This window comes from Plectropomus leopardus, chromosome 1 (genome assembly GCF_008729295.1).
Source record: "Plectropomus leopardus isolate mb chromosome 1, YSFRI_Pleo_2.0, whole genome shotgun sequence".
Taxonomy (NCBI): domain Eukaryota; kingdom Metazoa; phylum Chordata; class Actinopteri; order Perciformes; family Serranidae; genus Plectropomus; species Plectropomus leopardus.
The window spans coordinates 2,234,170-2,251,247 of record NC_056463.1 but is presented as its reverse complement, the minus strand read 5'-3'; the positions used below and the strand labels follow the sequence as shown (position 1 = coordinate 2,251,247).

At 38.1% G+C, this 17,078-nt stretch overlaps 1 protein-coding gene across 2 annotated transcripts in view; it reads left to right on the top strand.

Moving 5' to 3' along the window:
• The first annotated feature begins 1,475 nt into the window (after positions 1-1,475).
• Positions 1,476-17,078, top strand: part of bnc1 (basonuclin 1) — a 26,681-nt gene continuing 11,078 nt past the window's right edge. The window contains exons 1-3 of one of the 2 annotated variants that reach the window (XM_042490311.1): positions 1,476-1,805; positions 14,743-14,845; positions 16,468-16,703. In XM_042490311.1, the coding sequence (XP_042346245.1) occupies positions 1,791-1,805; positions 14,743-14,845; positions 16,468-16,703 (354 nt within the window). In that variant the 5' untranslated portion in view covers positions 1,476-1,790. Of the gene's footprint in view, positions 1,806-4,828; positions 4,908-14,742; positions 14,846-16,467; positions 16,704-17,078 lie in introns of those variants that run through there. The other variant, XM_042490319.1, reaches the window with a different exon arrangement.

Genomic DNA, 17,078 nt, shown 5'->3' with positions numbered 1-17,078 from the left:
TCTAGTTAATAAGTCCACTGTTCCAACAACCATCAGCTTTGGTTTGGTGAAAATAAATCCTTAATTCACCAAGATAGATGGAAAAAATACACGCCGTTATTCTCCGCGGTCTCTCTCTCTGCCGGCTGGCCGCCGGCTGTTTACAGTCCTGTAACTTCTCCCTCCACCACTAGGTGTCGCTGTCTGTTCCACCAGGACAGACCGGAGACTAAACTCTGGTGGTGCCTGCTGTGCAATACAATAAGTTTAATAGAAAGAGGCGCGACTGTATTCATGACTGTATTGTAAAACATACCTTTCTAAATATCCTGGTATACCATAATACCGTGATACTGCCCAAGCCTATTGACAAAGATGACTGTAATATTTATTGGATGAATCTTGAGGGTAGACACATATCATGTGTATAAAACATTAGGAGCATTTCTTCGATGCCGTGCTTTTTGTTCCAACATCTCAAATTTCCGAATCCCTGAAAGTCAGAAAAAAAGACTAAAAATACAAACAAAAAACCTACACGTACTGAAGTTTGTATTGGTTTTACACAAGGGCTGGCATTTGTGATTGCACCAATACAATAGTTTTGAGTGTTTAAGTAGTATTTTTTCCGACAAAACCAAAAGAGATTGCTGTTAGGTCCACAAAAAAATGTTTTTGGAATAACTGATTCTAAAATTGACAAACTTTTGACTTAAATCTTTCCAATAAAATAAGTGAACTAGATAATAAATCTAAACCAGACATTCGGTGTCTGTTTTTTAACACTTTATAAGTTCTCAATACTCTGTGCCGTGGACACATGTGCGTCAGTGTTGAGGTTTGATACCCAACCTGGGGTACACGTATTCCTAAAGATAACACAGATTTCGTTTTTGTCATGTGTGAAGTCCCCCTCCTCCTGAGAAACACTCGACACAGACACTGACACATTCCTGACGGCACAAGGCATAACTTGTTATGGAGGCTGTTCACAGAGCTGTGTTAAGGTGAATCCAGACACACACACTGGGCTGTGTGCACCAAGAGGGGCAACGTTGATTTAGGGCATTACTCAGACAGAGAGCGAGAGGGAGAGAGAGCGAGGGGGAGAGAGGGAGAGTCTCCCCTGACTGCATTAGGAGAGCCTCCAGCCTTTGTGATTCCTTTTGATCAAATCTCTGTGAAAGATGAGTGTCATGCCCTCTTCCAGCCAGCTGTGAGGGGACTGCCCTGTGACTCTGAGGGGGTAGATGTGTGTGTGTGTGTGGGTGTGTGTGTGTGTGTGCGTGCGTGCGTGCATGCATGTGCGTGTGTGTGTGTGTCTGAGCATGCACACCTCTATCTGTGCGTGCATGTGTTGTGCGCGCAGGCTAAGGGAGGGAGCAGGCAGCTCCTGAGGTGAGAATGCCGAGTGGGAGGATCTCATTCCAATCCCCTGTGCCCAGTTTCAACACACACACACACTCAGACACACACACTGAACATCTTGAGTAGTTTAGAGCCAGTCCACGGCAACATTAGAGGAGAGAAAGCAGAGGAGGCGTGTGTGTGTGTGTGTATATGCGAGTGTGTGTGTGTGCCGAGCAGTGAGAGTAAAAGCACAGTGACTTCTCTTTTTTTGTGGAGTGTTGGTGGCTCCGTGTGTGTGTGTGTGTGAGTGACTGTGTGTGTGTGTTGTTGAAGGAGATGCTGCTGGGTGTGATGGCTCTTTTGCGTTAGTATCTGTGCGGACGGGAGAGTTGGAGGCAGTTGTTTTGTGGGACTCGCAGGGAATGGCAAACTCCACGGTATCCTTGGAAACATCCGACTAAATGACAATGGCCGAGGTAAGAGAGACGGCTTTTCACTGCTTTTCTCCGTCTGCTCTTCTCTCTCTCACACACACTCTCACACACACACCGCCTGAACACATAAACAGGAGATGTTTAACAAAGACAAAGTGGAAGGAGTTTATGTAGATCAGAGTGACAGGCGGGAGGAGTGCAGACTTTTAAGAAGAATAGAAATGTTTAATATTTCAGGATTACGTTTGTGCGCATTTGCTGCTTAATGTACGAGTAGAAACATGCTGGTACAGTCTGTAGTTTTGCTGTGATTCCACATTAATTGATATCTTCTTTAAAATTTGTTGTTACAAGTTGTCACATGGTGGTCTGTAGAGCTTGGTAGCATTGGAAATTTTTGGATAACAGAGCCAAAACTCCGATTATGCGTCTGACTTTCAGTGAAATATGCCAAAGTGGTCCTTTTTTAGATACCTTTTAGAGAAATGTGCTTTTTTATTTTAAATGTTAATATGAATTGTTCCAAAATGCAAGCAACATGTGTAAAAACTTTGTCAAAATAAATTAAAATTGCCAAAATTTGAATTTAAATTAAGAAAAAGAAAAAGTGAAACATGGATCCAAATCTGGCATTTGAAAATTTTTAAACTGCCTTGAAAAGTTTTCAAAACTGATCCAAAAAAGATGACGTTTCTATGACTTTGAGTTGCTCACAAAACGCTTGAAATGAAATGTGAGCGTCTTTGCCCTAAGTCACTGTGGACAGAGATTGTCCTCACATGCCTTCAGAGACAACTCCCAATAAACAGCAACTTCCCTGTTCTCCTTTTCACCCACTTTTCTGAAATCATGTCTTTGATTTTCCTTTTTTTGTTTGATTCTAATCAGAACTTTCTGTTTATCAGTTTATTTTTTTGTTTGTTTTGTTCCTGAACACTTTCACTCTTGTCCTAAAGACAATACCTGTGAGAAAAAGGTGTTTGAGGTGAGAGCCTCCACTTCTTACCTGGGCCTGCTCTGCATCCGCCCGTCTGTCCGTTCGTATTTCGGGTTTAACAGAGCAGCCGGCCTCCTGTAGCCTCCTGGCTGCTGGCCACAGCCTATTGGAATGTAATTTAAGAGCAGCCTAATGTTTTGTTGCAGCCATAATGTAACAATTAGCTGAGCTGTCTGTGTGGTGGTGGTGGTGATGTCGGTAGCTGCAAAACAGTGTGTGTGTGTGTGTGTGTGTGTGTGTTTGTGTACAGTATGTGTGTGTGTAATCACTAAACAGTTGGAGGAGAAACAATTGTGGTTTATTCCCTGTTAGTCTGCAGCATCCAGACAGACTGGAGTTTAACTTCCAAGACGATGACAATAGATTTAATGATGAAACAGATGCTGTCTGGTCATCCAAGCTGAAATAAAAACAATTTGAATGCTTGATTATTTAGAACTTAATTATTACATTTTTTATTGGAAATAACAGTTTAGTTGCTAGCTTATGTATTACCTTTTTTACATTTTTATTTTTTTTTTAGCTGGAATAAAAACAAAATTTTAATCACTTGCTTATTTATTACTATTTTTACATTTTCAATTTAAGTTTTTAGCTAAAATAAAACAACTTAAATGATTTAATATTTATTACTTACTTTGTCCTTTTTTATTTATTTTTTAGCTGACATGAAAACAATATAATTGCTTATGTATTACTTAATTTTTTACATTTTTTAAAATTTATTTTTCACCTGAAATAATAACATCATTTAATTTTTTTTTTAAATTTAGCGGAAATTTAAACATAATTTAATTGGCTGCCTAATAGTTTCTTGATATGCTTTTTAAAAAAAAATCAAATTATTTATTAATGTAAATCTTAGAGACAATTTTTAGTCAATTATCATGTTTATTATTTTGTGCTTTACATTTTGTGCTTTACAATAGCTAGAATTTTAATGAAAAAAAATAAAAATGCACTGATCTTTTGCTATGAGTATATAACATTTTAGCAGTAGTTTAAGGTATGAAAAATAGCATCATAGCATTTATTTTTATTGTCACACAAGTGAAGTGTAACCTTGAATCTTGCAGAGCAGAGTGAATTCAGCTTAGTATTAGCTGTTAAATCTCCCCTTATTTTGCAAATATCAAAATAAATAATAACCAGATTAAAAAATATATAATTTTATAAATGCATTATGATCACACTCTGCTATAAATTTGCCCTGTTAGGTGTTTTTTTTTTTGTTTTGTTTCCACCCTCGCCCGTTTTATGCTCCTCTAACAGGTTGCCTTTTTCATTGTGTGAGAGGCCATTACTCCTGCAATCCATGAAAGTGATTTAGATTTGTTTTGCGTGTGTGTGTGAGACAGAAATGTGAGTCGAGTGGCCCTCTGTGGCTTTTCCTTAAACACACTCATGTCCTGTCTCTTTATTCCTGCTGCTATCTCCCTCGTTCCACCGTTTGTTTCCTCTTTCCACCTCCAGCTCTTACTGTGGGTGTCTCTCTGTTCTTCTTTAGTGCTGCAGGGCCCCGGGGCACAACACACACACACATACACACACACGTGTAACAGAGAACGACACACACACAGGGCCCCTGCTCGTCTTTACCGACTTGTGTGTGTGTTTATGTGGCGACTGTAGCCTGCCAGCCTCGTCAGCTTCATTAGGTTCACGATGGTCCATCCGTGAGAGGATGAGAAGGGGGGGAGGGGGGTATATCTGCTCCAGCCTTTTACCCCCCTTCAGCGTCTCCTCGAGCTGCAATCCGCCCCTCCTGGCCCCAGCCTACCCCCTTAACACCCCCCAAACTCCACACACACACACAGCAGCCACCCCGTGCTCCGCGCTGCCACCAAAAGGCTTGTGAGGATTTGTCAGCCAGATGTGACAAGATTGTCAAGAGGCAGGCGAGGAGAGAGGGAGATCTGATATTAATCAGAGCGTAGCTGGGAGCCAAACTCTCTCAGACTCAGTGTACTAACATGTTCCCCTCATTTACTCCCTCTCAGAGCCAAACACTCCCTCCGAGTTCCTAACGGGGAGCCACATACACCAGGAACCAAACTTTGGCTCGCGTCCTGCTTCTCACCCCCCCTCCCCTCACACACATTGTCTTTTTTTTGTCTTTAAAGAAGCTTTTCCTCATGGATATTCAGGTAAAGATTTCCTTTTTTGTGTTGAAACGTGTGCGTTCTTGTGATTGACTGCTGGATGAGTATGAAATAATGAGTTTTTTTCACGCTGTCTTTGGGCTGTATGGACTCTTAATAGGCTCAAACACAGCCTGTCACTACTTGTACTCGCACAGGCTTTTGCGAGGTTTGTCTTCTCCTTTTCAGGTCCAGCGTGGTGTTAAAGGAACACTCACGGTTTAAGTTGTTTTTTTATTTATTTTTAAAAGCTATTACAATGACATGGCGTTAAAGGGAGCTGTTACGGCTTTGCAGCTTCGTGTAAAAACTTAATCATTTTTGGAGACGGTTTTTATCTGTGTGTTAAAGTGCTTCCTCTTCCTCGGTGGAGTGACATTAAATCATAAGCTGAGGCGGGATCACGTTGCCTGCTGAGCAGCTCATGTATCGTAACCTCGCTTTAACTAACACTTGTCATCAATTAACGTTTTACTGCCTCGCTGTCACACACACACACACACACACACACACAACCCGGTCCAAGGCGTGATTTATTCATGAGACACGCAAACACACGGAGCAGTGATCGGCGGAGAGGCCAGGTGTAGCCACAAGTTTTGGTGCTGAGGTGGTTTTATTGGTGGACGTCTTGTGTTATTAGCAGGATGTCTGAGCGGTACCAGGAACACTGTCCTCCCACTAAATTCCCTGAGTGTTTTCTGTGTTTTCTGGCCACGATGAGATATTTATTTCCTCTGAGTGTGTGTCAGCTTTGCTTGATCGCTGTGCTGAAGTCTGTTTGCTTTCTTTTGTGGCCGTTTAAATGTATGTTGTCCTTTAATTTCAAAAACTATACTGTGTTGGACGGATGCTCAACTGTACATCCCAAAATCAGTGTCAGGATGGCTCTTAATTTACATTGTGAACTGCTTTGATATTTCATTTCAGTTACAGATTTAGGATAAAAAGGAATCAGAAAAAGATTTATTGGCAAGTAGGTTTTTGTTTGCAAGGAATTTGCTTTTGTTTTTTGGTGCATGAATTAAAGATAAGTATATTAAGAGGTGCTAAAAATGAGGCTGCAACACTCAAGAGTGAGGTTTGTGCAGGAGGCGCAAAAGCTGTGTTAATAAGTCTTTTTTTCTGCTGATTTAAAAGCATTTTTGTCATGATTATTATCATTAGTGATCAATCTGTTTGTTTTTGCATTCAATCAGCCAATCGTTAAAAAGCCAGAAAGTAGAGAGACTGTCAACCCGAAGTTCCCACGGTCCAAAGTAGCTTTTATTTTTAAATTCTTTTTCACCAACAATCAAAAATGTTTTGATTTATTAAAAAAGCACCATGACATAAAATATATTTAGAAAAAAAAATGCACGATATAACTGATTCTGAAGGACGTGCAAAAGTTACTTTAATATCTTTTCTGCACATTAAAAATCATTTCCATTTCATTTCATGTTAATTTTATTATCGATGAATCTGTTGACTGTTTTTACAGCTAATCACTCATTTTGCCATTAAAAGGCCAGAAAATAGAGAAAATGTCCATCACACGTGCTCACAGCCAAAAGTGACTTTTTGAATTTGCTCCCTTTGTTTGAGCAGCATTATAAATCTGAAAATATTATCTTTATAAATTAAAAATTGAGTATTTGACTGGTTGATTAGTTAATAGATGGCACTAACGCTCTAATAAAGCTTGTTTATAAAGGTTTATTGAATTGTAACTACGTGCTTTATTCATGGTCAATAAAGTATTTATTAATGCCTTATTAATTAATAATAAACCATTAATTAGAACAACTTTTGGTTTGCAGGGTTGGATGGACGATTAACACCTGCTGAAAAGATTTTTGTAACCTACAAATCCAAAAGTTTTCTTATTATTGTCTTGTAACTGATCTATAAAGCCTTCATTAATGATTCATTAATAAATCCATTAGATACAATGTATAAATGCTTTATAAAGGGTGCTTTAATAAAAAAGTCAGTTTTGCAGTCTTGATCTGCAGAAATAGAATTACTGATAATAATAATAATAATAATAATAATAATAATAATAAACAGCACCTTAAAGCCTAATAATTCAAAATCTCATTGCTGTTTTTCACATGAGGTGTTAAGATGATTTCTAGCTCCCGGAAAGTTTCAGCGAAAGCTTTCAAGAAAATCTGTTTGTGATTTGTGCAGAAAGTGATCCCTAAATGAGTACAATCTGCTCCGTGCACTTCAGCGATTATTTATATTTCCCATCACTTCCTTTATTTCCCATGTGCCGTAATTGTCTTGTTAACTGATTAATGGCTGATAGTAAAATCTGATCTCTCTTGGCCGTCAGTCTCCCTCCTTCCTCTGAGCTGCTGATCGCCCTGTTGTTATTCACTCTTTGGCACCAGCGCCGCTTGTTTCCCCATCGAGTGTCAGTTGGTGCCGGGCTGCTGCTAATTGATTAGTTTTCCAGCGCATTAGGCCAACAAGTCCTCCCGTCCGTCCCCGAACTGTCTCTGTCCAAGCAGCTGTTCACTTCTGCTGAGCCTCTAAAGCACCGTGGCTACTCGGGACATATGGCAGGATTTTATTTTAAGAGCCAGGAAGGACCATTTCATTTTATTCTCCTCCTTGTGTGTGTGTGTGTGTGTGTGTGTGTGTGTGTGTGTGTGTGTGTGTGTGTGTGTGTGTGTGTGTGTGTGTGTGTGTGTGTGTGTAGGATGTCATGGCTGAAGTCCAGAGTTGGGATGAAGATGATGTTTTGCTCTGACCAGACAGAACATAGCTTCTTCTTTTCTTTTTTTTTTTTTTGTCTTTCTTTCCCTCAGAGTTCATTATTTGGAGAGACAAAAGGCTATTTTATACATTACATTTGATATTTTAAGCTGTTCATATACTTTCAGCTCTGCTAGGGACTGGTTGTTATTTATGAGGGGAGGGGGGGGTGTGTGTGTGTGTGTGTGTGTGTGTGTGTGTGTGTGTGTGTGTGTGTGTGTGTGTGTGTGTTTGTGTTTAGAGGAGCAGAGCTGCAGGGCTGTTTTAGTTAGGGAGGGGCATCAAATTTGACATGGATGAGTTTTCTATTTACTTTACCACAGATTTTTAAATAAAATGCGGTTTGTAAGTCACGCTTCATATGTTAAAAAATAAAAATAAAAAATTATTTTTATTTTTTATTATTATTTTTATTTGTTGTGAAAGAAAACATGCGGTTTCAAAGACATGTTTTTTTTTTCTTTTTTTTCCCCTTTTTTTCTAAAAAAACCCCCCAGAAATTTTCATAGCGCTGGTCCTTGGACACATCTTGGCAATTAATTCTTTCATCAAAAAAAAAAAAAAAACCCAAAATTGAATCTGAGCTTAAAGTAATGATATTTCATTAGATCACTTTATTCTACATGTGTCATTTAGAATTTGGTCAAAAATAAATCGTTTGCATGAACTAACCAGCGTGCACGACATGAGCGAAAAACCGAGGATTATTTCAACTTCAAGATTTCATCTTTAACTTTTCGCTTTCACACATCAAACTTTTACTTTTTTGAACTGATCTATGTTGAAGGGAGAGTCATACATGTTTCCCCAAGTCACTCAGGGAGGCTCAAGGAGAAATATTTGTAGCTTCCTCTGATAAATGAAGAACAGTCCCTTAGGTAGCACAAAGTGGACAGTGGAAGCAAATTTGATTAATTTGAAAACCAGAAAACATCTCTGAGTTTTAAGTGACTCCAATCAAAATAATCTGTAGTTATTATAGTTCAGTTTGACCTCTGAGTGTTCAGTCTCGACGCCATCACCTGCAGCAGACAGACACAGAGGGACAGAGGACAATATGCTTTCACTTTAAAGAAAGACCATGAAGGTTTACAAAAGTGTTTCCATAGAAATTCAGACACATGGAGAGACTGCAGAGGTGAAGAGATGCAGACAGACCAAGGCTGTACAGCTCCGCAGTTTCAGGAGAGATGCATTTTTATTTCCTGACGTTCAAAGATATATTTTTAAAAGTATTTAATTCCTCCTCCTGTCTTCGCGCCAACTTAAATCCACGTGCTCATTTGGCTTTTGACCTCATTTCGCCGTTTTCATCAGCAGACCGAGTTTGTTCAGGTGTCACGGACTTAGTTTGGGCTTCATCATGTGACCTTTTCAAAACTCTGAGACAATCCGTCAATCAGACTTTATTTTTATAGCACTTTTCATACAAGCAGAACTGTAACGCAAAGAGCTCCATACAATAAAACCACAAACACATACACACAAGTACACATGCACAAGTACACATACACACAAGTTCACAAACACACCAATAAAAGAATAAGACTTTGTAATTAATTATAGCCATAAAATAAGAGTACTCATTTATTCCAGGAACAAAGTAAACACTACCATAATAAATAATAATAATTATAATAATAACTTATAAGGAAATCAGTGAATTGATTAATTAATTTTTAAAAAACACACTAAACAGTATATTAAAGGTAAATGAAAGGATAACTTCATGAAGTATAATAATAGATTAAAATCATTAAAAATAATAAATTATATACCATCTAGTTTAACAATAAAAAAGACTAAATGTGTAAATAAAAAATATATTTTTTAAAAAAAAATAGGTAAAGTTAAGTTAAAAGCCAAATAAGGGAAAGTGAAGTTATTGGATTTTTAAGTTTTTATTAATATACTTTATCCATGATTAAGATAAAATGTGCACAAAGATGCTCTGAGTCAAAAAAACACTGATACCATCACCTTAATACTTTCAGTTTTCTCTGTGAATTCACACAAATACAGTTTACATGCAGCAGTGAGGACGTACGCTGCTCTAACTTTTTCTACAGATTCTGTATTTTGAACCAAGTTGTTTGAGTTTATTGTGCTCACCAGTGCAGAACCTGGCACATTCAGGGCCCGAGGCAAGGTTCCCCTGGCCCCAAACCACCCCCCCAAAATATGTATTTATTTATTTATTTTTACTGATTATCATTATTACAAACAGCCAACAACTTCACTGACAAACAGTAACAATTAAAAACCAGCAGTAGTACAGTATGGATAAATTTGCTAATTTGTCTCCTTTTGGCTTTTTTCATTTTCTCTTACTCTACTGTTCTCTGCATACACTCCCTGATATTGATTTTTTTTTTTTTTTTAAGTTAAAAAAAAATAAATTAGTGCCGTTGCCAGCTGCCTAATGTCTTTTTTTAAAAAAAATCTGCCGCTGGTGCTCACACTGGAAAAGTATATTTAAAAAAATAAAGTAACTGTGGACTAAAAACACTGGTTAATGATAGTAATTAAATAGCATTTCTGTTTATTTATTTTTCTTTTGCATTATCATTACAAAAAAAGAACCCTTGACTTAATTGTCCGTACCCCAGGGGCATTTCTCTGATTTTCAGCACTGGGGGATTAATGTTCGGGGGGGGTCATCCCCCCAGGGATTTTTTTTCTTTTTCTTTTAAACAACAAGCTCTAATTAACCTGCAATTGTTTTTTTCTTTACAGAATAATTTGAATTTTACCCTTAAAAACCATATATTATCTTTCCAGAGTATATCTTAGTTTTGATGTTAAAAATCTAGTTATTAGTATTGCATAAAAAAAGAATTATTTAAGACTGCTTTCATGAAAATATATTAAGTAGAGTCAAAGCAGTAGTTAAATGCATGTATTTATGCTGAACTAAGTACATTTATTCAAATGCAACTATGAATAGGATGACAGGTTATTAGATAAGGGCCTTTTTTAGGTTTGTTGTTGTTATTTAAACACACACACACACGCACATATACACACACAACAGTGCCACTTTCTGAGAACAAACCTACACCATTTGTTATTTATTCAACAACATGTGGGAGCGAAATGCTAATTCGAGGTGTGTGTGATGCACTGAAGGTGTGTGTCGAGGTGTTGAGGTTATACATCACTAATATAAAGAAACGACATCGTGTTAGCTTTGGCTTCGAAAACCACGACCCAGCCGCGTCATTTGGTGCAATTAGTCTTCTTGTCATCGACTTCAGTGATGCGTGCGAGCAGCCGCGGCTTTGTTGTGACAACAGAAGAGAGAGAGATGGCGGGGAGGCTCGGTCACCAAGAGCCACCGTTGTCTCGGCCCGCCCTGCGCCGCCATATTTCCTCCTCCTCTTCCTCTTCTTCTCAGGAACTCATGAAATGAATGGCTAATTAAGATAAACAAGCCGGAGCACACTGTGCATAGGAATGTGTGTGTGTGTGTGTGTGTGTTACAGGCTGGCGAGCAGGCACCTGATTGAGATGTATATTAGGGGGAGCAGCAGCAGGAGGTGTGTGTGCACCCACAGTGGGATGGGATTAGCCTAATTGGGCCGTGTTGGTTCTTGGTGCTCTGTAATGATGGGATTATGTCGCTGAGAGATGAGCAAAGGGGTTTTTACACCTCACCACTGTCCGGAGGAGGCTGAGTTAGCCAGCCGGAGATAAAACCCGACAGAGAGGGCGATAGAGAGAAAAAAGCAAAGCAAACGGATGTCACGGGACTGAAGGCCGGAGCTACCACGCTGCGCTTCAAGGCCAGGTAGCTGCCGCCACCTTCATCTCAGGTCACTTCATCCGTCCTAATGATGAGAGGTTACTGTAAGGTGAAATAACGTGATCCCACATCTCAAGGACAACCCCAGCCTCGAGCGCAGAACCAAGCGGCTGACTAAATGAGGAGGAGAAGGAGGAGGTCCCTATACCCACCCACCCACACTTTTCTTCCTCCTCGGCTCTCGGAGAGGCGGCGAGCTCCAGCGAGGAGCTAAGCATGCCGCTCATGTCTACTAAAACCCCACTGATCATGCATTATAGATGCAGAGGGGGAGAGGTGGCGTAGCGCAGCCACTCCGAGGTTTTCAGCATGTAGCACTAACAACGCTGGCTTTGATCAGAAATCTGATGATGCTTTTCCCTCAGTTCCTGGTGTGTAAATGATTTTTTTCTTTTTTTTTTTTTTTTCCGAGGCGTAGAGAGTCATTTTTAGTGTATCAGTGAGTTGGAGTCCTCTCTGCAGGGTCGCTGCCAAGTCAGCAGCTACACAGAAAACTTACTCATTACTCCCATTCTCTCCTCACTTTGAGTCCCTGCACGTCTGTCCGCTCTGTTTTTCTGCACGTTTATACTGAGAAGAAGGTTCGTACGGTCATGCAAAACCTGCAAAGGTCATGGAATTTGCAAACAGCGATTGCCAGGCCTGGAAAACTAAATATACACCCAAAAGTTTAATTTGAAATTTTGTTTCACAGAAAAATTACATGATGTGTTAATGGGCCATTGGAAATTTGAAAATCCAAGGATAATTTTTGTTTCTTGCTTTAATAAATTACATTTTTGGGTGATTTTTTAACAAAACATGAATTCCTAACCCTCGAGTTAATGAAGAAAGAAATGGTGGAAATGTACTCTATAAATTTGCCAAAAAAGAAATGGACAACATTTATTTTTCTAAAAATTGCAAAAAAAACATATGGAGAAAAATTGGGCAAAATTATTTTTTTGAAAACCACTAAAACTTTTTAAAAACAATATGACCAATTTGTTTTCAGTTAAAAATTGCCCAAAAAGAGAAGAAAGAATAAAAAGAAAACTACCTAACTTTCTTCATGAATTGCAAAACATGTTAAAAGAAAATAAAATTGCCAAAATTTTGGCCATTTTTATTTCTTAAAAATTTTTGTAAAACAAATAATTAAATACAAAATACGTTTAAAGGCATATGCCCCTCCCCTAAAGCCAAAATAAAAACATAGTCCCTCCCCCTTTTTGCACCTCCCCCTCCCCTCTCATAAATAATGAACACATCTTAAGTTATATCGAAATACTTACTCCTATTCCTGTTCTGAATTCCTTATTTTTTTAAAAATAATATCTGAAGCTATTACACAGTAATCATCAGGAACCGATAAGAAGTATTGATGGTTGTTTCAGAGAATGTTACTGAAAAGTCCTGGAAGTTATTGGTGCGAATGAACCTGTGAAAAGAATAAAACCCATTAGCAGATGAGCTAATAGACAGCGTCCTCTGACTTGTGCATGCGTGCGTGTGTGTGTGTGTGTGTGTGTGTGTGTGTGTGTGTGTGTGTGTGTGAGCGAGCCTCAGGCATCGATTGATTGAGATGGTTTCGGTGGTCCAGGTGTGTCCGAGGCCTTTCGTTACTGTAGATACAACCAGCCCTGCAGCACTACTTTCTCTCTCTCTCTCTCTCACACACACACACACACACACACACACACACACACACATACCTGTGCTCACGCTGCTCTCGCAGGGCAAACCAGGCAATGAGTGGAACACAAAGAGAGAACAAAATTGGCAAAGACGCTATTTTTTTTAGCTTCTGTGGGCAACTTGTACATTTTTTATGGAGCTTTGTAAGACGAGCAGAGCGACAGTGACACACACACACACACACACACACACACACACACACACACACTCTCTCTCTCTCTCTGACACTTCCTCTTTTGCACACTCACACAAGGACGAGATGACAGGGCAAATTTTGGATAAGTGCAATTTATATTTACTGTTTTCGCAATACTGCAGTTTCGACCTTATGCACTTCAGTGTGTTGACGTTTTTGTCTTTTGTTGTTGTTGTGTTTGTTGTTGTTGTTATAGTTGTCTGATAATTTATCTGATGATTGCTGTATGGCACTCAATGAATTTCTGAAAGGACAAATACATTTATCTAAACTTTGATACAATACTGTAAAAAATATTGATACCATTTTTATTTCCACTGAGGAAAAGCTGACACTGAGGGTACAAAAATTCAGAACTTTTCTTAAAAGATAAATATAAAAAGGCTAAAACATGACAATAACAACTTTTCTTTTCCTGGTTAGTAGCAGAGAACAGCAAAATTAATGTCATATACATAAAAAAAATTGATAAAGCAAGAAAGAGCATGAATATTGAAACCATTTTAGGTGTTCAGAATCAATATGTAATGATAAATGAAATTTTCAAACAAATATAAATGACCAATTTTTCAGCCTTAAATCATCATGCTCCTTTGCCAAATTTGATGCAGAAATTCACAGAAATAGTAAATACTGGTTAGTTAGCTGATGTTTGTTAGTGTCCTTGAATAATAAAAAGAATGACATGTAGAGACAAAATATGTGCAACAGTAAAGAACATTGAGGTAAAAGAAAACACACAATGCAGTTAAACGTGCACAAGTTGAGCACGCACAACATAATATAACAATACGAGCGGATAAAATCCAAATAGCAGGTGAAGCAGATACAGTACGAGAATTATAAGTTTGGTATTTTTGACGTTAGTGCCTTTATGTTGCATTCAAATGTGCCCACATCAAAATATTATTCCTCAGGAATGATACAAAATATGAAAAAGGGGCATGACGTCAAAAATGTTGACTCTTTGAAGAGTTTAGAAATGTACATTGCCAAATCACAACTGCAGTCTTTTATCCCTGGCAGTTTCAATTTCGAGGTTCAGTATGTGTGGCTGAAGTTAAAACACGTGAACAAAATAGCGTGTGACGTCCACAATATTTTCATTTTTTGAAGTGCTCGAGACAAAAGAAAAAAATCTGTGTCTTGAATTGTAATAATTCAGTCGATATAAGCTTCCTCTGCTTCATAAAAGTGTTGGAATAAGAAAATACTGAATATATATTTGTTTTTGGTTGATAGAGTGAATTTGATTTATTTGAAGAAACATATTAAAGGGGGGATTTCGGGTGATAATAAAGAGGTTGGCAGTTACAGATACATGATACAGTGATGCTGTGTGCTGTACAAATAGGATTTTTTTGTGTGTGCTCATTAAAATAAATACAAAACGATGTTTTTTTGTGTGTTAACAGGCGATCTGCTGCACTTTGGTGAACTGTAACTGCGACAGCTTCAAGCCTGGGAAGCTGAAGAGGAGGCAGTGTGAAAACTGCAAACATGGCTGGGTAGCACACGGTGAGAGCTCGACAAAGACGCTCAACTGACGCTCTTTTTAGCAATATGAGGGTTAAAATTTTTATTTGATTTCGCTTTATTGTCAGAAAGAATTCCGAAATTGACACGACATAAGCAGTTTCGCATAAATGCAAAAATACAAAACATTAAACCAATCAAATACATAAATCATATTATGCATTTTATTTCTTTAGAGGAATTTCTCACTTAACAATAAAGATATAAGAGTTTTGGTTTCATGTGTCCTTAAATGTCTGTCTGGAGATTTCTGCCTTTTATTGAAAAAAAAATCTTTAGAAAACTGTTGTCTCTATTAATCAGAATATCACACTGTCGACAGTTTCCCTAGAGACAGTTTTTTAGGGAAAAAAATGAAATGAAACCTGTTAACAGTGTTTCATTCAGTCACAATAAAGTCTCTTGTATTAACTATATTGTCACAACTCGAGTCACAAGTCCTCGTCTTTGTGTTTAGTCAAATTTAATGAGGAATTTCACATAAATAATAAATGCTGTTTAACATTTGTATTTTATTTTATTGCTTAAAAATAGACGTTATAATACTTAAAGTCCACATGACAGACTGTGCCTTGATGATGTTATTTTTGCAGCACAAAAATGCCACATCAGAGCTGAATGTTTTGCATTTTGTCGTCTCATTTTTTGGTCGATCACAGCAGAATCTGATGCTCTGCAGTATTGTGTGTTTTGTCTCTCCGATGGTCAAATACACCTTTTACCTGCCGCTCGCACAACATCATTCACAGCGTTTCTGTGTCAAGCCAAAAGGCTGACATCATTGTTATTAATATCCAAATGGCATGAAATAGATATGGCGCTGAGCTTATTAGGCCTCTCAACAACAGCTACATTTGTTTACGCTGATTAAACTAATGTCTCAAACATTTGTTTAACCTATTTGCACTAATTTAAAGTGGGTCCTGCATGAATCATCATCACCTTCAGTTTGTTTTTCTGCTGATTACAGATACATTTTTACAGTACAGTTCTGCAAAATTAACTTGAATACCTTGAACATTAAGCAGCATCCCCCTCAAATGTTGAATTTTGCATTATTTGTCTCAGTTAATATTATGAAGAATGCACCTGTTCAGATACATATGCACACATGTGATCCTACACCTCAGGCAGAGTACCACTGAGCCTGTTTTTTTGGCATTTTATAATTTTAATGAGGGAGTATGCACATAGCTGTAGTGTATTTGTTTTTAATAATGGTCTTATATTTATTTTGATGTACTCATTTGTAAAAATCATATCTATAGCTTTTCAGCAGAGAAAACAGTTTTTCTTATATTTTTATATACACAAAAAACACACTTTTTTCACCCAAAACAATACATTTTGGTTTTGTATATTATATTATTTACTTAAAATTATGCATAGAATACATTCAGTTTATCACAATGAGCAATTAGTGTAAATACGTTTACTATTTTTACACTGTTTGTTCTTTTTGCTTTATTTATCTTGAACATACCTTGCTTTGATTTTCCTTTGCTGCTATAATAATGCAAATTTCCCCATTATGGGACTAATAAAGGATTATCTTATTTATTTTCGTAAATCTAACCCAGTAAAATGTTCCGTGTGTGTTCCAGCTCTGAGTAAACTGAAGGTGCACCACATGTACCAGAGCAGCCAGGTGGAGATTGTGCACTCCAACGTGGTGTTTGATATCTGCAGCCTGATGCTGTACGGCACCCAGGCCATCCCCATCCGCCTCAAGATCCTCCTGGACCGTCTGTTCTCTGTCCTCAAGCAGGAGGAGGTCATCCAGATCCTCAACGCGCTCGACTGGACGCTGCAGGACTACATACGAGGATACGTGCTCCAGGTGAGCAGCGGGGGAAACCCTGCTTTCTTTTTGCGTATGTGCGTTTAAAGAGCACGTGTTGTTGATTGTGTCTCAACCAGCGCAGGTTTCTGAACACAAGTACAAAGAATAGGTCAACACTTTGGGAAATTTGCTATTTTGTTTTCTTTCCCAGAGAGAGAGACGAGAAAACTGACATCACTCTCAGGTTAATGTGTTAACCCTTTAAACCTAAAAGCAAATTGGCTTGATTTCTTAAAAAAAAAAAAAAAANATTTTGTTTTCTTTCCCAGAGAGAGAGACGAGAAAACTGACATCACTCTCAGGTTAATGTGTTAACCCTTTAAACCTAAAAGCAAATTGGCTTGATTTCTTAAAAAAAAAAAAAAAAAAAAA